Raw genomic sequence first — 23,831 nt, 5'->3', positions numbered from 1 at the left:
CCCTTCTGCCAGGCCCATCCTACTCTGTACAACAATCCTGTCTGTGGTGGCTGGTTTACTTTGGATGAATTAACTGAGTGTGAGATCAGGTCTTATTAGTTGTTCTATCCCGCCACTTAGCATATCTCCTGACACACAGTAGGTGCTCAATAAATGTTTGTTGAATGAATGAGTGAGTGAATGAATGAATCAGTGAATGACCAAGTGTGGAACAGGGAGGGTGAGGCATTGAACAGGTGGAGAGAAAGCTATAAAGAAGGGTGGATTCCAATCTCTATTTGCATGTCACATCTTTCATTGGTAGATTTATCGGATGAGTAAGATTTGAGGAAGTTAGTACTATCCATTTGCATATAAAGAATTCAAGTGCTAATTATTATCTCTTCATTAAAGCAAGTCTTCTGTAGACTTCTTACTGGACGATGGAACAGTTAGTTGGCTCCATTTTATTTTTTATCAGTACTAGAAACAGAGTTATTCTATTTTTTAAATCTAAACGTTAGATTGGTGGGAATAAGCCATATTGTCTTGCACCAAAAGAAAAAGCAGGGGTGGGGGGTGGGGAATGCACCCTTTTTTTCCCTAAAGCTCTTAGTTCCTAACCACTTTTATCAGTTCTGGCTGAGCTTATTCTCCAATTCTCTTTTCTATTTATGAGCAAATGTTTCAAGTTTGCACCAAAAGAACACACAGACCTTCATCTGCCAAATCTGGATACTTATTGCCATCTATCTGAAATGATAAGACATTTTCTGAGACTCCTCTGCTATTTCACTGTGTTTTGATCTCCAGCTTAAGCCACCAAGATTGATGGCTTGGGGACTTGGCTGGGGGTGGGACATCTCAGCTCCTGCCAACTCTCCATTGTCACATCAACACATCCAGGTCCTGCACTGTCACAGCCTCAGCCTCTCGCCATTGTGAACTGGCTGACCCTTATCTGACGCAATGTTACCTTTCTAAATTGAATGCAGCTACATCTGGGTAGAGTTTTAAGGGCAATTTTTCCTTTTTACTGAAAGCTTTTTTATCCATCCCATCTCTAAATCAAAAAGTTGTTCATGCATAAAATATATACCAGGCAGAGGAGAGGCAATTAGTCTCACAAAGCACATTCCTTGGTAATGAGCATTTTCTGTTCACCTCTCTGGTCATCCTCGGGCTTAACAACCATCATTTAAGGCTGCATCTTGCTGCACTCACAGGCCAGGGTGCCCCACCTCTAGCCGGAGAATCTACTCTCCCACCCCAGCTATAATCATAATAGCAGCTTCTATCTATGTGAGCCAGGTGACTCTTCGTGACTGGCTTCCCTCTCTGAGGTTTTCTTTTGTTCTAAAGCCTGAAAATGCTACTCTATCCCCAGGGACCTTTAACAGGTGTACACTTTTACTAGGGTGACCAACTCATCCCTGACTGCTGGCAACTTTCTTATAGTTCTAGCACTGGAAGTCCTGTGTCCTGAGCAACCCCTCCGTCCCAGGCAAAACGGGACAGCTGGTCACCCTAACCTGAAAGCCGAAGGGAAAGAGAGACCTTTCTTTGTGACTACAGGTAAAGGCTGAACGAAGTGGAAAACGTATCAAAACAGATTCTGAAATAAGATTGAATTCTTTTTTGATTCAGAAAATACACGAGTGCCTACCAAGGGGACACACAAGAGCCTAAGACATGGTCCCCTAACAGCGAAGTTTCAGTCCCCAAATGCACTTAGTGACAGGAGCTGACCAGACAACGAGAGCAAGAGAGAAACAATCCCTGACTTGACAGAACGAACAGGCAATTACCTCAAGAGTGGTAAGTGCTGTGGAGGCGGGAGAGGGAGGACACTAGTTGTAGAAAAGGAGGGAGGATATTTCTGTGGTTTTCACAGCTGCAAGGTGCCCCGCATTTCTATGCTGATAAAAGACATTTCTAGGTGCTTTTTTCTTATGAAATAGTTTACCTGCCACCCACCAAAATAACCCAGTCCACATTCTTTACACATTCTCATGCTAAAGCTTATCATTCTAGGTTTCCATTATTACATTCTTTTTTTTAAAATAAATTTATTTATTTATTTTTGGCTGTGTTGGGTCTTTGTTCCTGCGCACAGGCTTTCTCTAGTTCTGGTGAGCGGGGGCTACTCTTCGTTGTGGTGTGCAGGCTTCTCACTGAGGTAGCTTCTATTGCTGCGGAGCATGGGCTCTAGGCGTGCGGGCTTCAGTAATTGTGGCACATGGGCTCAGTAGTTGTGGCTCGCGGGCTCTAGAGCACAGGCTCAGTAGTTGTGGCGCACGGGCTTAGTTGCTCCGTGGCATGTGGGATCTTCCCGGACCAGGGCTCGAACCCGTGTCCCCTGCATTGGCAGGTAGATTCTTAACCACTGTGCCACCAGGGAAGCCCTCCATTATTACATTCTTATATGAATGCCTAACTAGGAAATCGAGCATCTTCCTTTTAGAGGCATAGGTACTGGAAAATTTAAGTCTAGGCATCAAGCCATTTTTACATATGTTGAAGTTAAAGTTTAAATCTGATTGAACACAAGCAAGACTCAAGAGTCCATATGGCTTGTTCCAGTGGAGCAAACAACTTTGAGTTCAGCAGCTGGTTTGTTCAAACAAGATAATCAGTCCCTTTGACTTATTTAGAACATACTTCAAATATTTAGTTTCTCAGTTCAAAGCGTTTCTGCCCGAGTGTGGTTCATTTTTCTATCAGCATGATAAACTGCAACAATGGATTTATATTGGAGACGTTTTCATTCCTAGGAATGTATTTCACTGTTTTGTGGGTTTTTTTTTTTAAAGACTGTGCTGTTCACTGGGCTGTTTGCAGGGAAACAGTGTCCCTGCATGGTCAGGAAGCATCACTGCAGCAACCGTCTGTGCACTGGTATGAATATTTGGGTTGATATATTCATTTTCTCACCTTCTCTTCTTAACAAACTTATTATTTCATAGCATCAAATTATGATGTAATTGGAGATAATTTTATTGTTCTGTCAAATTCATTAGCTATTAGTTTTTTAATAACATATACTGAAGTTACGTGATAAATGTGAACTAATTCAAGGGAAGGAAGAATCAACAATAGCGACATGAACCTTGTCATTTTAATCAAACTGAGTGCAGAAAATGGCACCAGGACACTTGAAAATCCTTGCCATTTCACTAAACTAGGAGGGTAGGAAGAAGTGGAGATGCAGCAGAAGTAATGGAAAACGTTTTCTTTTGGTTCTTTATCAATTTTGTCCTCCAGACACTCAAAAGAGCATCAAAGAATATCCCGCCAGGGCTATAGGGATTGCCAGAGACAGGAAACAGCCACAAGAACCAGTGAAACTCTTAAAAATACAAAATTATTTTGCTTGGAACCCTAAATTTATCACCAATCACTATACTTCACATTACTAAAAATGCCAGTGAAGAGGAAGGGTGACAGTACAAAGGTATCTTGTGGTGGGAGCTTTTCCTGTCTGCTTATTTGGCTGCATAGAAATTCGTAAGTATACCAACTCTTCAAACTAAATGGCTTCCCTCTGTACAGAGGCACCAGGTAATACTTACCACCACACTACTACTTGCTGGACAACTGGAGTTATTTGAAATCTATCTGATGAGTGAAGAGGTGGGAGCATGGAGAAACATTACTTGGATTTGCAAAACAATAGACTGACTAAGCCCAAAAGAAGGGATTTTAAATTTTTTTAAATTTATAAATATATTTAAATTTTTATTTATTTCTATAAATAAATAAATACAATAACCAACCAACAGACTTACTAGGAATATACTGGTTCCAGGATACAAAAAATAGTTCTTAAAACTAAAAACTCGAACCCGTGTCCCCTGCATCGGCAGGCAGACCCCCAACCACTGCGCCACCAGGGAAGCCCCGAGGAAGTACTTTTTATTTGACCAAAATTTAGTGTATGTATGGCCAACGAGCAGAAGGTAAGTGGGAGGAAAAAAGAGGAAGGAGAGAGAGGGGTCTCAGTTATAGAAATCTACCAAGTAAGGCTGGACGCTTCAACTATTGATCGAAGTGAGGACAGACTCTCAGCCTCATAGCTACTTGTTCAGTTGTTCATTCTCTATTTTTCCATTAATTAATACTTGTATTTATTTATAAAAATAAATTTATAAATTTTTTTAAATTTATAAATATATTTAAATTTTTATTTATTTCTATAAATAAATAAATACAATAACCAACCAACAGACTTACTAGGAATATACTGGTTCCAGGATACAAAAAATAGTTCTTAAAACTAAAAACAGAGCTACCATATGATCCTGTAATCCCACTCCTGGGCATATATCCAGAGAAAACCATAATTCGAAAAAGATACATGCACCCCAACATTCACTGCAGCACTATTTACAATAGCCAAGACATGAATGCAACCTAAATGTCCACTGACAGATGAATGGATAAAGAAGATGTGGTAACATATACACAGAGGACTATTACTCAGCCATAAAAAAGAATGAAATAATGCCATTTGCAGCAACAAGGATGGACCTAGAGATTATCATACTAAGTGAAGCAAGCCAGACAATGAAAGACAAATATGATATGCTGTTGCTTATATGTGGAATCTAAAAAAAAAAAACAACGATACAAATGAACTTATATTCAAAATAGAAATAGACACACAGACATAGAAAATAAACTTGTGGTTACCAAAGGGGGAAGGGGTGGAGGGATAAATTAGGAGTTTGGGATTAACATATACACACTACTATATATAAAATAGATAACCAACAGGGACCTGCTATATAGCACAGGGAACTAAAATCAATATTTTTAAATAACCTATAAGGGAAAAGAATCTGAAAAAAAATATATGTATGTATAACTGAATCACTTTGCTGTACACCTGAAACTAACAAAACATTGTAAATCAACTATACTTCAATTTAAAAAAACGATTCTTGCTTTTTAAAAAAGACCTCTAAACAAACAAATGTGATACAACGTAAGTGTTATGCTAGAGGTATACACAAGGTACCCATGGGGAAAAAAAAATTCTAAAATGAAAGAAATGGACTGAAAAGGAATAAGTACCAGGGCTGTATGGAGGGGCATGAATATTTGTTAATAACAAATTATTCTATTTTATTCTATTCTATCCCACCAGACCTATATTATTACCAGTCTACTATACTTTTTTTTTTTTTTGCGGTACGCGGGCCTCTCACTGTTGTGGCCTCTCCTGTTGCGGAGCACAGGCTCCGGACATGCAGGCTCAGTGGCCATGGCTCACGGGCCCAGCCGCTCCGCGGCATGTGGGATCATCCCGGACCAGGGCACGAACCCGTGTCCCCTGCATCAGCAGGCGGACTCTCAACCACTGCACCACCAGGGAAGCCCAAGTCTACTATACTTTTAAAGGGAAAAAACTTAACCAGGAAAAAAATGTTTCTCTATCAAACAAAGATAATAAATATTAATTCCTCTTTCTCCATAGCATCTTACTCTTTTCCTTTTCCTTTGCACAATTGACAAAAATACATTTAATATCTGTCTCCCCTACTAAACTGTGAGCTCTGTGAAGGCAGGAACCATGTCTATTTTCTTCAAAACTGTGTGCCTAGTATCACACAATTAATTGTGTCCTAGAATCTAGGACATAACAGGAGCTTGACTCTCTGGGGAAAGAATAAATGAAAAGGCTGGAACATCATGGAAAACAATAGGGGAAATGCAGCTGCATAGCACAGCGAGATCAGCTCGGTGCTTTGTGTCCACGTAAAGGGTGGGATAAGGAGGGTGGGAGGGAGACACAAGAGGGAGGAGATATGGGGATATACGTATATGTATAGCTGATTCACTTTGTTATACAGCAGAAACCAACACACCATTGTAAAACAATTATACTCCAATAAAGATGTTAAAAAAAAATGAGGGGGCAGCAGCATCATTTTGGTAGAGCGGGTCAAGAGACCAGGCAAGCGCTGCCCAAGTAAGAAAGAACAGGAGGTGGCAACAGGCATCCTTGGAAAGAGCCAGGCCCCAGAGCATGTCATCAGGGTGCTAGAAAGGCACTGTGAACTTGTGGGAGCATCACCGGGGGAGCTTTCTGATGGGTCGGGCCTCCTTTTGACTTACCTTTTATTCCCGGAAGACCTGGTGCCCCTGGATCCCCCACGAGGCCTCTTGGCCCAGGATCCCCCATTTCTCCTGGATGTCCCTGCAGCCCAGGCAGCCCTGGATTACCTGAGGACGACAGGGAGGTTTTGCAGACACCCAGACGATATGAGTTTTGTGAAATGGGAAGGTCATCTATATTCTTAATCTATGGGTAACTGGGATACTGTTTTATTACTTTTTCTTTCTAGACCTCCTAACTTAATCTCAAGAGGAGAAAATACACTTGAGTGATTAAAGTTGCCAATTATGATTTGAAATGCTCACTTGATTCTGAATTGGCAAGAGGAGGAGCCGTTAAAATGTTGTGTTGAATGTGTGCTGTTTGGCTTAAGTCTAAAGGAGAATAGGAAACCAGCCTCCTGAATGGTAGGTGCACGAGGGAAGGTTGGAAAGGAGCTTTCCTCTGTCAGACCATCACTTTGTGCCTGGTATCTTCCTAGGTGCGTGACAGGCGCTGTCTTCGTTCACTCCCAGACCAACTCAGTGATATTGGTCTATCTCCAATTTATAGGTGAGGAATAGTACATTTAAGTGACTTGTCCAAAGTCACAGGTTGGGGAAATGGCAGAGCCAGCTTCTTCCCCTACACCAAGAGATAGATGAGTGCCCGGGAACTCTCCAGGCTCCTTTCGAGGTACCTGGACACCCTGCTGGTCCAGAGGAGCCAGGCGGTCCTGGCCTTCCGGGTGGTCCTCCAGGTCCTTGAACACCGGGCAAGCCCTGCTCTCCAGGTGCTCCCAAATGTCCTAAAGAAAAAAGGACCAAACATCTGAGTAGTTGTAGTTGCTCTTCAAGGTGGTGAATCTAAAAACCTCCAACTTCAGCTCTTTCTTTTCTATTCTTACTTTTTTACATGTACAATTTTTCTGTTGAAAAGATAACATTAAGGAAAAATAGAAAACAAAACACCTATAATCCCACCAATTTAATATAGTGTTTCATATGTATAACAAATGTGCAAATAAGGCCTACAATTTTATATTCTGATTTTTTAATTAGCTAGCATTGCATCATAAGTAATTTTCCAAGTTTGATATCGTTTTCCTAATTACTGTTTTTAAATAACCGGCTGATAGCTTATTGAGTTAACCCTAATTAAATTAGTTAATCAAATTTTCTCTACTGTTGGCCATCCATGTTATTTCTAACTCCTGCTGTTATCCATAATGATCTTTATACATCTTTAATCAATTTTTTCTCCTATTAAATTATTTCCTCAGGAAAAATTCCTAAGAGTAGAATTTTTGGTTCTTTTTAATGCACTTTTAAATGCTCAAGGATTTTCAAGTAAATCACAGACATCGTGGAATTTCATCCCTAAATATTTCAGGAGGTAAGTCTGAAAAATAACATTTTCCTATGTGGCCAAAGTAACATTATCACAGCCAAGAAAATTAATAATGACCCTTCATATCATATAATCCTCCTTCCATATTTGAGTTTTCTCAATCGTCCCCTCAATGTCCTTCACAGCCAGTGAGTCCACACCAGGTCCCATTCCAGAACCACACATTACATCTGGTGGATACATCTATTAGGTTAAAAAAACCTACTACAGTCCCCTTCTCAGGACAGTGACGTGCTGAAGAGAAAGGCCCAACTGTTCTGAGTCTTCTAGAACAGACCATTCAGCATTTGGTTCTTGACAGAGGTTGCCAAATGGTTTGGATAAATGCTCTACCAGCTCACAGCCCTACATGTCACCCACACACAGCCCCAAGACCATCATTCTATGTGCTCACTGAGGACTTTCTAATTTGTTGATTTGTTTTCTTGCTAATCTAGTAAGGATGAAATGATATTTCAGACTTCCTTTAAATTACATTTCTTTGATTACTAGAGAAGATGACTTCCCCATATGTTTATTTATAATGTATGACTTTAATTAATATCAATACAATTTATATTTGTAGGATAAACCAATAGTCTGTGCTGAAAATGACCAGTTGAATCTGCAAATAAAATATATGGTTCTGTACTTACAAACCCACGGGGGTCATAGTCACTATTTATCATAACACACAAGAGAAACAAGCCTATGTTAGTCTATACTTGTTCCCCATCAAATTTGAGATCTATGAGCTTCACTGTGTATTGTTTTCTTCATCCTGAAAATATTCCTGTGGTAAAGGGAAGGCAGCCTTTTCCCACCTCCAAATGAAGAAACTGAAATATTAAAGCCTTGCCTCTCCAATCACAGTTATATTAAGAACAGAACCTGTGAGTTAAGCTGTACTGTATTTTCTCTCTGAAATAGAGAAAAGGGAGGTAGAACTGAACCCAACACAATCATATAAAATCCCCTGAGACAGGCTGCAGATCTACGCCTTCTTTTTTTTTTTTTTTTGCGGTACGCGGGCCTCTCGCTGTTGTGGCCCCTCCCGTTGCGGAGCACAGGCTCCGGACGCGCAGGCTCAGTGGCCATGGCTCACGGGCCCAGCCGCTCCGCGGCATGTGGGATCTTCCCAGACCAGGGAACGAACCTGTGTCCCCTGCATCGGCAGGCGGACTCTCAACCACTGCGCCACCAGGGAAGCCCTCTACGCCTTCTTGATAGGCTTGTTCACATTCAATGCAGCTTTTTTCAAGCCAATGGAAATTGCATGTTTAGGTAAACTCTGTGCTGGTGAATAACATATGATGCAATTTTAGAATTTTAAGCAAAAGCTATGGCATTTGGGAAAGGGAACCATTTAAACGGTGACAACCACAGGAGACCAGAGAAATTACACCAAGGTAAATTTTCTTGAAAAAGCCTACATATAAAATAACTCAGTTCTATGATTTTTAACTTACAATATTAGGTAATATCAAAGGTTTCCATTTTGGACTCTTTTTAGCTTATAAAATCTTACTATCTTAAAGGTTTACATAAAAATACCAGTAAGTGTGGAAAAATCTCTTCATGTTTTGCTGACTGCTGACGATGATGAATTACACTTTCCATTTGTGTAGCAATTTTTAGTTTATAAATTGCTTTCAAGGAATCTCATTTGATCCTCAGAACAACCTGTAATATGCATAGGGCCAGTTTACAGGTGAGGAAATAGCTCAAAGATGATAAGCAACTTGCCCAAGACCATATGCTCAGTGGTAAAGGAGGTTGACTTTGAACCAGTGATTTTCCTTTCTGAGACCTCCCTCTGGTACTTTTTATGAGCCTCCACAATGCTAACCTCAAAGCTATTTTCCCTTCCAAATGTACACGTAAGCTGTACATTTCAGTTAAAATATTATATTATCTAAATCTATTTGACCATGCCAGAGGTAAAGGACCCGTATGAAAGGGAGTGGGGAAGGAAGTTTTTGCCAGTGCAATAGCTTGTTTTCCTGTTAGACTTCCATTTTAGCAATCTTATGGTATAAAAACAAAGATTAATTCATTCTCCTTATTTTAAATGTTCCTTCCCAGTGTCCATAATTTACTGAATTGTGGATATTTATAGAGTGTAAAGACAACTCAAAATCTATAGGGCTTCCCTGGTGGCGCAGTGGTTGAGAGTCTGCCTGCAGATGCAGGGGACGCAGGTTCGTGCCCCGGTCCGGAAGGATCCCACATGCCGCGGAGCGGCTGGGCCCGTGAGCCATGGCCACTGAGCCTGTGCGTCCGGAGCCTGTGCTCCACAACGGGAGAGGCCACAGCAGTGAGAGACCCACGTACCACAAAAAAAAAAAAAAAAAAAAATCTATAAAATTTCTGAAGTTAAAAATAATTTAAAAATTGATTTATTCTTTAAAGTAAATAAATAAAAATAAAGAAATAAAATTTCCCATAATACTTCTTCTCAGATATTCTTTCTGTTGTATGGAATGAAACATGGCCACTGCCAAAGAGAATTTTAAGGTAATACACAAAACTATTAATATGAGATATTTTAATTTACAGTGGACCCATCTAAATACAAGCCTGGCTTCTAACCTGTCCACTATCAGCTGAATGACATTGGGCATCACTTATTGAACCAATCATCTGTGGAGAAACAAATTCCTTCCAGGCAGTGGATATCCCTGTGCACAGAGCTTTGTACATTTGTCTGATTATTGACTTAAGATATATTCCTACACGTGGAATTACTAAGTAAAAGCATGTGTATGTTTTGTCAGCTGTGGGTCGTCTACTGTAACGAGCCACAACCTCTACCGGAGAGCAGGAACTCACTGGAACATCACAATCTGTTCTGAGGGATTACACATCTATTGTTGCTGATAAATGAAGTGCTGTTTTGAAAGACTGAGATTTGTTGTTGATGATGACACTTTAGGTTTCTTTGGTTTGGTTTTGAGTAAACCAGATACTTAGTAAATGAGGTATTCAATCATAACTCAGCAACTGCACTCCTCAGGGCATTCACCTATGCTTTTCTTTTTTCTTTGGCCACACCATGAGGCTTGTGGGATCTTAGTTCCTTGACCAGGGATCGAACCCGTGCGCCCTGCAGGGACGTGCAGAGTCCTAACCACTGGACCCCCAGGGAAGTCCCTCGCCTATGCTTTTCTGAGTAGGAAAGAAAGGGCTGGAGTGACAACCTGCAGCTGTAGTCAGCAGAGTGGTTATCGTTAATGTATCATTTTTAGTTATAGATTTGCAAAACAGTCCAAATTTTAATTGCTTGTAATAATCATTTTTGACCCTGCCAAAATCTGGGCATGCCTAGGGAAGTGTGTTGTTAACATCTTAGGTCATGGGAGCTATAGTGGAGAAAAGATGGTGAGTTGCTGGTGTATAATCCTGGTGTCCTCCTAGGCCAGTGTTTATACATAATCCTTCTGATAGGTATCTTAATGAGTGAAGGGAGGATATAATACTGATACAACCATTGCCAGCTAGGAAGATCAAGTAATTGCACTATTTTTCAAACCAAACTTACTCTTTTTTGTTTTAATAAGAAAAGTATGTAGCTATACCTGGATATCCAGGGCTACCTGGCTCACCCTTTGGACCAGGTAGGCCAAACTGACTTGCAGGTTCCCCTTTGTATCCTGTAAGTGATAAAATGCACATAACATTATTTAAGAGAGTTTAATTTTGTTCATACAAGTGACTTAATAACTTTCATGATACTTCCCTTTATAGTCTATCCTCAATGTTCCAGGAGAGGATTTTTGAAACAATGCTTTTTTTTTTCTTACATAAGAACAAATAGAAACATAGATGCAAGCTGTGATTTAAACACACACACACACACTATTTTATAGTTCATAACAGTCATAACTTCATAACTATAGATCTTAATATAGTCTATCCTCAATGTTCCAGGAGAGGATTTTTGAAACAATGCTTTTTTTTTTCTTACATAAGAACAAATAGAAACATAGATGCAAGCTGTGATTTAAACACACACACACACACACACACACACACACACACACACACACACACTATTTTATACTTCATAACAGTCATAAGAAACTATAGATCTTAATGAGTTTAAATTTTCTAAAATAATTTCAAATTTAGGGATCTATTTAAGAAATTACTTGGCATTGAGTATCCTTATATTGTTTTTTAGAAACAGAAAGCAGAAACTGTCACTGTTTCAGCTGCTGCAATCACATTTCAAGCTCTCTTCAAGGAAGCTCAACTCGGTGTCCTTGTAAAAAACCGAAATCACAAGTCATCTTACTGATGACTTCACAAGAGATGGCACTTTGGAGGCCATTGTAGGCAGTGACCCCTACAGTCCCACAGTGACCCCTACAGTCCCGCAGAGCTGTTCCACACTGCTGCTGCATCCTTCCAGACACAAGGACTTACATTATAGCTGGGAACCAACTACAAATGGAGGACTCAAAATGGTATGGTAGGGAAGGGCAAGAAATTGATGGGATCACAAGAGAAGAAGAGAGCTAATTAGGCATGTTTTAAAGCATCTACACACGAACACCCCTTTTAAGGGGTCCCACCCACACCTGTGGTAGGTTCTCTTCCACCTGACCCTACTCATAATTGTGGTTAATTGTTTGAAGGGTATGAATCTGGTCCATCCCAGGTCGGCCAGTCTTTCCTTTAGGAATTGTAATAAAAAGTAAGAACTTGAGGCCCTTGCCTATTGAGGCAGAAATCAAAAGCATTTTCACGACGTCCTAATATACAGCATGATCAAGTGCAATCCAAACACATCCAGAAAGGATACTGAATAGAGAGTGATAAAGCCAACTGGTAGGCAGGTAAGTAAAAAACAGACCACGGAGAAAAGTCACAAGAGAAAAATCCATGGATTTCCCAAGGGCTAGGTTCCTTCAGACTATGGTCCTGCAGAACTATCTTATCTGTGGGCTCCACGAGACAGCTTCTACTCCAAGTACCTTCACTGCATTTTGTTTCCTTGCAAACATGGCCGAATACAAGTAGGAAGGAAACAAGAAGAAATAGGTTTGTTCTTTGAGAGAGGCAAAGGGTCTATAATAAATGGATAGATGAGTAGAAGAGGACTGAGTTCTGAACACTGACTGAAGCTATAAAATGTCAAAATAAAATATGAAAACTTCCCTATTTGTAACTATTTCTAAAGAGAAGATCTAAGTTATTCTTTCTGAATAAATACATGTTCACAGTTCATTTTTTTCTTACAGCAATTATCATGTTATTTATGGAGTGTCTCTCAAAGCGTAAAGCATGTTTCACTGGTAGTAAGGGAGAAGATTTTTAGGTGGTTCACTAATTACTGTTTCTGATTTTAAAGTTATTTATTTTAATCTGTATTAAAATAAAATATAACTGTACCACAAGCCTGTGAATTCACAGATAGTGAGATTAAGGCTAAGGTTAAAAAGGTGAATCATTTTAAAGTAGATTTAAAGAAAAATATTAACCCAATGGTACACAAAAATAGTAAAAATATTAAAGCTTTTGTGTAAACGCTGCAATTTAAGATGCCCTGGATTTGTTTGTTTTGTTTGTCTGGATAAAGGGTTAACGAAACCTCTCTTTCTCTGAGGACATTTTTTACCTTGGGTTAACTTCCTGTTCCTATTTCTCTGGAAACCTGATAAAGGCAGAATGTAAGTTGTGTTACAAGGCAATACTGTCTTTGGCTCAAATTAAACTAAGGCCTGTGAGGCCAAATCCAGCCTGCAGCCTGTTGCAAAGAAAGTTTTATTGGAACACAGCTACAGCCCTTTGTTTGCATATTGTCTATGGCTGCTTTCATGCTGTGTGTGCTTTCATGCACAGCTGTTATAGCAGAGACCACACAGCTGAAGATATTTATGACCTGGCCCTTTGAGAAAAACACATTTGCTGACCCTTGGCTTATGGTAAAAATAACTCAACTGTAAATTATGTGTGGCCCAGGAATTCTTAACTGAACTATTAGCACTTGGTGGGAAGTCACGGCTTTGGCCTTCTCTGTGTACCGTGACTCTGGTAACTGGGTCGCCAAAAGCTGTACCTATGGAGTCCTTCGAAGAGATACTGGCTCCTATGGGGCACGGGGCCATGGACCACCAATGCGGATCTGTCTCCTGGCACCTGAGCTGTCATTTATAGAGCTGCAGTCACTAGGACAGCTGAGAGTACTCCCACCAAGGAGGAAATTATGCTATACCTGCAAGCATGCTGTTTTCTGTATGGCACCCTTAGATCTGAATGACAAATATAGATGATTTAGGTCTTGTTTGACTACCTAGTAGAGTCTAAAAAGAACTCTTGGAATGTTGCAGTTTGTTTGATATACTTTACTTTTCATGCCAGAGGTACTTGCTCACAATGCTACAAACACCCAGGACTATGAGCTTGATGGATGGCTGCTGTATCTCCAAACCATACCTTTAGGTCCTCTTGTACCATCAATTCCTGAAAGTCCAGGGGGCCCTGGAGAACCTGGCTCACCCTGATAGTTTAATGAAACAGAAATAAGATTGTAATTGAATTTCAAATACAAATGACACATGCTTGACATGATCCACTTATAATTTTCTAGAAAGAACTTGGTTTTTATAATTTGCAGTGGTAAAGAAAATTGGAAATGCATTGCAAGCATACTACTACATGCATCTAGGTTTGAAAAGTTGACGAAACTCTTCCAGAATTAGTGATACCAACAGGGGGCATCCAAATCTCAATACTTGATGGCAGAAGAGTAATTGCATCACATCACTTGAACTTTAAGTTTTGAATGAACAAATTGATATGAAATAAACTGTTACAATTTATACCCAAAACTTGAAAAATCTATTTCATTCCAAAAGATGGGTAGCAAAGTATATTATACATTTTCCAGAAATTAGGATGTAGGCTACTACATTTGTACTTCCTGGGTTCTCAAGGGGTATTTTGCTCATGATTGTAAAGATAAAGTATATTTACAGCAAAATCTATGATGTCTGCAATTGGATAGGAAAGCTTAGTAACCAGAATTTGGGTCATTTTTCAGATGACTCTTTGTGCTGGTAAACCAACAGTCCTCAGGCAAGTCTCTATGGAGCTGTTTAAACAAGGCTGGGGGTAGAATGTGGAGTAAGTGACTTGATCATTTATGTCACCGGAACCAGGCATAAGCACTGGCCAGAATTACAGTTACATCATGGCCTTCTAGAAGTGTCCATTCTTCCCCTGACCAACTCCTTACATTCTAAAAGCCAGTGAAGGACTGTGATGTACACTGGCAAAGTAAGATGACTTACGGGCATCCCGAGAGCAGAAAGGTATTATTATTTCTTTCCTTCCAAAACAGCAGTTGCTTACCTGGTCACCTGGAAATCCCGGAAAGCCAATGAGCCCTCTCAGCCCAGGTGAGCCTGGAGGGCCTGGGGGTCCAGGAAGGCCTGGCTGCCCTTGCCTCCCAGGCTCCCCTCTGTGAAATCCAGGTGGTCCACAGCTTCCTGGCTCTCCTTTCTTCCCTTGTATCCCAGGATGGCCTTTATCACCTGATGGGGTTAGAAGTGTTACAGACCTCTTGGAGGAAATCTCTTGAACTTTAGGGGATAGTTAAACTATCGTGACAGGTGATAGTTAGGCTGTGGGTCTTGGTCCTGCTTATAGGAGATGAAGCCATCTCCCAGGAACTGGGAGTCCTAATTCCTGCCCTAAGCTGCATCACAACGGGTTTCTGGCTTCCGTGACCTCACTGTAAAAGGAGCTGCCCAGGGCTTCCCTGGTGGCGCAGTGGTTCAGAGTCCGCCTGCCGATGCAGGGGACACGGGTTTGTGCCCCAGTCCAGGAAGATCCCACATGCCGCGGAGCGGCTGGACCCGTGAGCCATGGCCGCTGAGCCTGTGCATCCGGAGCCTGTGCTCTGCAACGGGAGAGGCCACAACAGTGAGAGGTCCGCGTACCGCAACAACAACAACAAAAAAAGGAGCTGCCCGTGAAGAGACTCAAGACTACCCCGGGGGGAGTGAGCAGCATCACTTGCTTTATTTGTTTTGTTTTGTTTTGTTTTACGCTCTCACCGTTGTGGCCTTTCCCCGTTGCAGAGCACAGGCTCCGGACGCGCAGGCTCAGAGGCCACGGCTCACGGGCTCAGCCGCTCCGCGGCACGTGGGATCTTCCCGGACCGGGGCACGAACCCGCGTCCCCTGCATCGGCAGGCGGACCCTCAACCACTGCGCCACCAGGGAAGCCCACTTGCTTTATTTTAACATGCTCATTTTACAAATGAGGAAGGACTTAACCAGAGGACTTAAAACATTTGTTCCCTAACTCGTTAAGGAGAGGGCCAACAAAAGAACCCAGGTCCCATTCAAATTAAGTCTAAACTGGGAAAAGAAAACACAAACGTGGTTGTCAAAATCCTTGCTCTGGGGTGTTTCTGAGGACCAGCAGCACAGGCAGCGAGGGGCTTGTTAGAAAGTCAGAGGCAGACCCGCCCCACACCTGCTGACTGAGCAGCTGTGTTTTAACAAGGGCCCCAAGGGATGCACACTGAAGGCTGTGTAGCACCCATTGAAACGATCTGAACAGTCACTGTGCTACTCATTTTAAGATCAGCCAGCAAAACCAGGAATACTTTAAACCTGGTACCAGTATTTCATGTATCTGTCTGGACTGATTCAAGTTTGGAATACCCAAATCTATAAACACATATGAACTACAGCTAAGTTCTAGCATGGAAAGAAAAGTACCATGAGGTTCTTTAGTGTATGTTTTTATTTTTATCTAAAGAATGACCTTTCCTAATCTCCGAATTACAGTTTTTTTTGGAAAGCTGTCTAATATGCATGCTTGTTTGAATGACCTGTAAAGAAGTCAACTTATTTGATATGGTTAAAAAAACATAAGCATTTACCTTCTTCTCCTGGGAATCCACCATCTCCAGGCGGTCCAGGTTCCCCGGTTTCCCCCTTTTTCGAAATAATATCCATTTCTCCTTCATGTCCTGGGGGTCCTCTTGCTCCTTTAGATATTAATTATATAAGAGCAAAACAAAAGGAAGCACCACACACGTGATTATTCTGTTACAGCTCCTCACGTCCAGTTTGCAAATCCCCATTTAACCTGCTAAACTGTATTTATGTTCATAGACTGCACGGTATCAACATTGTTGATTGACTTCCTAAAGGAAGGGCCATGGCTTTTACATTCCTTTCCCAACTCGTCCAGCAAAGGGGACCGGTGTACACTGAGGGCTCAGTGAATGTTTGCTAAATACAACCAAACTCGTCTCAGAGTCTTCAGTAAAAAGAGACAGGCTTGAAAAGTTCCAGGTCTAAAATACATCTCTGTTACATATATAAAATGGAATATTACTCAGCCATTAAAAAGAATGAAATAACGCCATTTTGCAGCAATATGGATGGACCTAGAGATTATACAAAGCAAGGTAAGTCAGAAAGAGAAAGAAAAATACCATGTGATAATCACTTATATGTGGATTCTAAAATACAAGACAAATGAACGTATCTATGAAATAGAAACAGACTCACAAACATAGAGAACAGACTTGCAGTTGCCAAGGGGAAAGAGTAGTGGGGGAGGCAAGGACTGGGAGGTTGGGATTAGCAGTTGCAAACTGATATATATAGAATGGATAAACAGCGGGGTTCTACCATATAGCACAGGGAACTATAGTCAATATCCTGTGATAAAGCATAATGGAAAAGAATATGAAAAAGAATCTGTGTATAACTGAGTCGCTTTTGCTGTAGAGCAGAAATGAACACATTATAAATCAACTATACTTCAATAAAACTTTTTAAAACTACATCTCTTTATCCTGTAAATTTTGAATTGTCCATCTCATGTTTTCCAGTTCCTTATCTTCCCCTTCCTAACCAGCCTCCAATATTTTCCTTACATTAAAAGAACAGACACTTAACTTGGTTCTCCACATAGAGAATTCTAAGAGGTAGGGAGGGTATACAATATTTCTCCTGATTTCTGCAAACACTATCCAGTTGTAGATGTGGGCTGGAGTGGGCTCATCTCAGCTTGATGAGAGCCACTTACTAACAAGTCAAGAAGTTTGTAAACTGGCTGTTAAACCATCGGTAGTTTTAAATCAGTCATGTTGAGTGTATTTATGGTGGGAGTATTTACACCCTGGCAATCAGCAAACTGTAGTGTAGTAATCAGGGCATTTTTAAAAAACTTTATTTTAGAGAGCCAGCTTACCAGAACATCACTGGCATTAACCCAATTTTAAATATTTTTAGTGGGATAATTATATAGAACACAATAGCACAGCAAACATCACTTATCTAAGCTAACAGAGAATGACTCTGATTCCTTGATTCTACATAAATAATTTACAGGCTAGTAAAACAAAAAATAATAGTAGGATCAATCAACTAAAAATAATTTGAATTAAAAAGGAGGCTACTTTCCCAAAGGGCTTTAAAGACAAAAACCTTGTTTCTAGAAATTGTCAAGCATTCATTCTTAACACTAGAAATGAAATCTTACCTTCACTCACCACAGCCTCATGGCTAAGAGATCAAAGTAAATATTTAACAGGGATGGGCACAGAACATTGACACCAGTGGTCTTGAAACTTTTTTTTAAAATAGTAACGGAAACTTTTCTTTAAATGAAGCTTGGGAGAGATGCAATTCACGGCCCAGATGAAAGCGGACTCATCTAGTTCAGCGGTCAGCAGACTACAGCCCACAGGCCAAATCCCACCTGCTGCCAGTTTTTATACAATCCATGAGCTGTGAATGACTTTCACGCTTTTAAATCATTGGGGGAGGGGCCTCAAAATAAGAATAATACTTTATGACATGTGAAATTAAGTGAAGTTCAAGTTTCAGTGCCCATAAATAAAATGTTACCAGAACACAGCTATGTTTGTTTGTTTACGTGTTGTCTCAGGCTGCTTCTGTGCTACAAATGCTAAGCTGTGTAAGTTCGACAGAGACCGTATGACCTTAACAAAAAAACTGTTTTTTTCATTTAGAAAAATTGAAGGAGGGTTTGGGGACCAGGAGTCCTGCCTGCACCCCCTTCCCAAAAGGTGAGAAGGTTTTCTGAAACCCAAAAGCTATTAAGTCAAAGCCCTTGTTAATTTTTTTTCTATTAATAGAGCAATTCATTTCCCATAGTTATATGGGATAAGATTGGAAGGAAAGGAAAATACATTTTGTTTAAAATCCTAAAACAAACACCATAGATTCAAAAGGCAGCAGAATCCAAGCTGCAGGATAGTTCCATTTTATTTTTTCAGGGATCATACTTATAGGTTCTGGTCAAACACTAAAAACGATCTATGCTGCATCGCTGTGCCATTAGCTGCGTTTACCTTTGTCACCTTTCACTCCTCGCTCTCCCAGGGAGCCGGGCCAACCCTGTTCTCCGTGTTCTCCCTTTCTGCCAGGGTGTCCATCCGGGCCAGGTTTTCCTCTCTCTCCCGGAAAACCCAGGAAGCCGGGTAGCCCCTGGGGTCCTGAGGAGTAACATGAATTTTTAGGGAGAAGTTTTATAGGCTAGTACGGTTCCTAGATCTGCGTTCTTTGCCGTCCACGTGGAGGCGCGAACTCCCCCTAACTCTGAGCTTGTGCTGAAGGGAACAGTCACTACCAGCCTCTCGCCTGTAAGAGACAGTCTGTCCCATCCAAGCCTCAGTTTTCCCCCCCACAGATCTGAACTGCAGGCCTTTATGCTTCTGAGTCCAGATCCCACAAAGCTTTAAGAGAACTGGGCTTTCCTGGTGGCGCAGTGGTTGAGAGTCCGCCTGCCGATGCAGGGGACACGGGTTCGTGCCCCGGTCCGGGAGGATCCCACATGCTGCGGAGCGGCTGGGCCCGTGAGCCATGGCCGCTGAGCCTGCGCGTCCGGAGCCTGGGCTCCGCAGTGGGAAGCCACCGCAATGACAAGCCTGCACACCACAATGAAGGGCAGTCCCCACTCTCCGCAACTAGGGAGGGCCCGCATGCAGCAACGGGGACCCAATGCAGCCAAAAATAAATAAATAAAATAAATAAATTTTAAAAAGAAAGAAGCAGAAGTTCAAAGATGTTGGTCTGGGCCTTGGCACACAGGTAGTGCCTAAAAATTATAAAAAAAAAAAAAGATAATATACCAGTAAACTCCACAGTATGGTCACCTGTAATTGTCTTCACCTGGCAGTGGATTTCAGGTTTATAAAATGGCGGGGTGGGGGGGGAATAATGGAAAAGCAATACCCACCCTTTGGGCCTGGAAGACCAGGTAGCGCATCATCCCCACTGGGGCCTGGGACTCCCGGGGGCCCTGGGGGTCCATCTGCCCCTGGCCGTCCTGGGACTCCGGGGAGGCCCTTCATTCCAGCGGGTCCAGGAGGCCCCGTGTCCCCTTGTTGTCCTTTCCAACCTGGGGCACCTGTGACAAACCGCAGTAACAACAGTGTAGGAAGACTGAGAACTGGCTTCACACAGGGCAGGAAAAAAAATCCATGGTAGCTTAAATTGTGTATCTGTGGCCAAGTAAACAATATTTATCAGCTAAAATCACAGTAGCGACTCTCCATCAGTCTAAGTATGTATTTTTCTGGCCGCTATAAAAAGAAAGGCAGATTACTTGAATAAATATTTCCCAGTTGAGATGCATTATAAAGTCTTTTAAAATGGAAAATGGATAAGGGTAAAGAATTTATATTTACTCTTAGGTGGGGAGAGGGTGGGAACTAATAGAAGAAAACATTCCAGGTGCTTCTTAAAGCTACAGCCAAGTGAATTTTGGTCAAGCTGTTCATTTGTAATGAGAGAATTATAGGAATCAACAACGTCATCTAGAATTACTGGTGATTAAAAACAAAGCTGTAGTGGCAGGGTTTGCTCCAATCTCGTTTTGATCCTTTGAGAGGGTGTATTCTTGGATTTGGATAAGCACAGCAGAATTTAAATAACAGGTGACAATCTGGATGGTGAAATAAAGATCATATTGGAAACAGCCCCCCAGCACCTTGTGTTGAGAGACACTCTCTCATGGGTCTCTTTGATGTCTTGCTGGGTATTCCAAGAACAGAGGGTCCTGACCCATCCTCACTCTGGCTATTTCTCAAGGTTGTGTTGGCAGCGAGCAGCCTGACAGATATAGTGCCTCCCCCAGTAAGCAAAGCAAGCTGTCTTGCAGGCTAATGTATAGCTGTTGTATCCCAGGCTCAGAAACTGCAACCCACCATGTGTGCGGCATCCACTAGCCCCTCTTATACCACCCCAGAGACACTTGGGTGACACAAGGAAATGACACAAACCAACATGAAACTCCTGCTACTTGCGGTGCCGTAAATAATCAAATCCTTTGTTTCTGACCCAAGAATCTTGCTTCTGCCAGCAGCCGTAAAAGAGCAACAGGTGAGCTTATTCCTCTGTAAGTAGGGTAAACCCCACACCTGTCACAGTTCTTGACACTTGCCGACACTTACCTGGACTTCCTGGAGCTCCAGGGAGCCCTGGTGGCCCTGGTCTCCCTGGAGCGCCTCTTTCACAGGAATGGCCGGGTGGACCTGGGATCCCTGGAAACCCAGCACTTCCCTCTCTCCCTTTGGGACCTTTGAGACCCGGGAATCCGGGCATGCCAGCTGGCCCTGAAATGATACAGTTCATCTGTGACACTGAGGGCATAACACTACATAGACGGCCTACAGTGGTATTCATGTATATCAATACTGGAGGTAAACATTTTGATCCCGGCTCTGGGCTCCAATGAGCTAAGCCTCTGAATGGATTTTCTTATCATAGATGATAGTGAGCTCCAAGTGCACGGTAAAACCATGCATTGCTAAGAGAATTACTTGATAAGGTTATGCAGACAATGTAGAAGTTGCTTATGCAAATTAAAAATCCATGCAGTTCTTCCTGATTTCCATTAACCTCTAACATTGCGGCAGGCTTTACACCAAACCACCACAATGCTTGCACGCCCCGTCTGTACTGTCTGAGTTTGCATTCCGTAAACGACTTCATCATTCCAACTCTCAAAGTTTGTATTTATTGGAAAGATAGCGTCATGATCTTCAGGGGGAAGAAAGTCTTCCATAATTCCACACCCTAACCTAAAAATCTATTTTATCCTTTGATGTTTTCATTGTATTTCGGTTCATATGTTTGCATTTTTAAAACAGTAATCCCAGTGCACTTTCAATTGTTGGGTTATTTCATATTGCATGTTAACATGCAAATGTTTTCCATTTTATTGTAATCTTTGCAAATATAATTTTAATTGTTAATAGCTGAATAGTATTCCTTTGAGTGCGGTGTGTGAGTATGTGTATGTACGTGTTACTTAGCTCTCTTTACTGTTTTCAATTGTTCCTCTACTGTGAATGATATTACAACAGTTTTTTCGTACTAACCACCTCCTGTTGAATTCTTCTCTTAAATACATTTCACAATTGAGATAGTGGGATTACTGGGACAAAATTATTTTCATTGACTCACATAATGTATTATCTTGTTACGTTCCAATTAAATGGGTTTTTGTATATGAATGCTTCTGACTTACAAACTATTGGATAAGCTCTCTGAGGACAAAGAATGTGGCTTATTTCCCCGCCTTCCATTTTCCCTGTACTATTGTACTATCATGGGTACCTAATAAACACTGGCCCATCCATCATTAGAAAAGAACCAGAACACTGTTTGTATCTGGGGTCCACTTTCCGTCACCATCCCCCAGGGGTTGAAATCCAGACTGGACTGCTGGGCTCCACCCAGTTCTGATGTAATGAATCACAATTTCCTAGACTGGGGCCCAGAAGATGGTGGTGTTAATGACCCCCACCCCTACCCCTGTTTTTTGGGGGGCGTGGTATTTTTAAGTACATTAAAATCTGAAAACCTCTGCTGGGGATCCTGAAGAATCCATAGCGATTTCAGAAAAGGATGTGAATCAGTGCCAGGGCCATCTCCCCATCTTAAGTTTCACTGCCCTGCCTGCTACCCCTGCTGGAATGAAAGTCCCTCTATCCTTTCACCTGTCCAAAGAACACAGCGTCTGCCAGGACTCAGCTCGTGCCTAGCTCTCCCCCAGAGCTTTCCTTTGAATGCCAGCCCACCCTGCTTTGCCCCACGGAGCTGCTCTTCTCTGACAGCCTGTCCTGCCCTCCTTCAGCCTGGCAATGGCAGTGGGCGGATCACCCAGTCCCTGCCCCTTGGAGCTAACATACTGTCCTGGAGTCCAAAGCAGGCAGATGTCTGGTAGCTGCTGAATCAAACTGAACAGACTGAGCCACGGTGAGCTGGGTTTGAAAACAACCAATAAAATGCAAAGGCAACGCTGTGGATGCAGGTTATTAGAAATGTAACCACTGCCCATGTATGCAGGAAGATGCTTGACTGAAAATTTTACATTCTAGATTTTTAAGGCAAGACAGTCTAGACACTCTTCAGGAACCTGTTCCAGCACCGAGCTGGCTTTATGGACCACAGGAAGAACAAAGCCCTCATACCTGCAGCCCCCAGTCGTCCGGGATCACCTCTGAGTCCTTTTGACCCTGGTACTCCTAAAAGACCCCTCTTTCCTGGGGGTCCTGGGTAGCCAACAGCAGAGTCTCCTGGAGGTCCTTTCTGACCATTCACTCCAGGTTCACCTGGAGAGCCTGGGGGCCCGACAGGGGAGGACCCCTTTTCACCTCCAAAACCTGGATCTCCCATATCACCATGAAAACCTATTGAACAAAAAATTGTTTAAATTGTTACATGTACAGATATAGAACCAACACACATATAAGACTAGTACTTTGATAAAAACATGTTGTTTTAAAATACAGGGATACCTACTAAAATTAAGAGTAACTTAAGAGGCAATATTGTTTTTTGCCATCTTTTGTCAGAAAATGAATTGTAACTTCCGTGTTTCCTATAAGCCAATGACGTTTCCCTAATTGCTTTCACTTACCGGCAAACAGTCTGTCTAGACTGAGCAGTTCCTACAACATAATATAATAGCCGATAACTCATGCTCCAGGTTTAAGGAGCCCTGAGACATCACAAAAGTATCATAACCTAGAAGTTATCGAAACATAGCTAAGAGCTTACTCTATCAAGAAAAACCATTCCCCCACCATCTCGGGATCCCTGGACCATTTGCTGACTAAGAGCTTACTCTATCAAGAAAAACCATTCCCCCACCATCTCGGGATCCCTGGGCCATTTGCTGACTAAGATCATGAGACATTCCTAAATGAAAAGCCCTTATTTACCAGGTGGACCAGGTATTTCTGAGATTCCTGGTTTGCCACGTTGACCCTTTTCCCCATCCAGACACCTCAACCCAGGAGCTCCCCGACGACCTGGAAATCCCTTTGGACCTAAACAAAAACAACAAAACA

General features: G+C 41.8%; 1 protein-coding gene across 4 annotated transcripts in view; it reads right to left on the bottom strand.

Annotated features, from left to right (window-relative positions):
* Positions 1-23,831, bottom strand: part of COL4A4 (collagen type IV alpha 4 chain) — a 138,423-nt gene that overhangs the window by 27,345 nt on the left and 87,247 nt on the right. For 3 of the 4 annotated variants that reach the window (XR_003002635.1, XM_024740605.1, XM_024740604.1), the window contains 11 exons: positions 23,703-23,810; positions 22,950-23,168; positions 20,925-21,086; positions 19,709-19,879; positions 18,822-18,965; positions 16,371-16,478; positions 14,828-15,009; positions 13,910-13,973; positions 11,047-11,121; positions 6,780-6,887; positions 6,100-6,207 (listed from right to left, as the gene is read on the bottom strand). Coding sequence is in view for 3 of the 4 variants with exons in the window: in XM_024740605.1 (XP_024596373.1) it covers positions 6,100-6,207; positions 6,780-6,887; positions 11,047-11,121; positions 13,910-13,973; positions 14,828-15,009; positions 16,371-16,478; positions 18,822-18,965; positions 19,709-19,879; positions 20,925-21,086; positions 22,950-23,168; positions 23,703-23,810 (1,449 nt within the window). In the remaining variant the exon portion in view is untranslated. The remainder of the gene's footprint in view (positions 1-6,099; positions 6,208-6,779; positions 6,888-11,046; positions 11,122-13,909; positions 13,974-14,827; positions 15,010-16,370; positions 16,479-18,821; positions 18,966-19,708; positions 19,880-20,924; positions 21,087-22,949; positions 23,169-23,702; positions 23,811-23,831) is intronic. The other variant, XM_024740603.1, reaches the window with a different exon arrangement.

Source organism: Neophocaena asiaeorientalis, unplaced genomic scaffold (assembly GCF_003031525.2).
Source record: "Neophocaena asiaeorientalis asiaeorientalis breed wild unplaced genomic scaffold, Neophocaena_asiaeorientalis_V1.1 scaffold388, whole genome shotgun sequence".
Taxonomy (NCBI): Eukaryota; Metazoa; Chordata; class Mammalia; order Artiodactyla; family Phocoenidae; genus Neophocaena; species Neophocaena asiaeorientalis.
The sequence above is the reverse complement of the archived record's forward strand: the minus strand, read 5'-3'. Positions and strand labels throughout refer to the sequence as shown.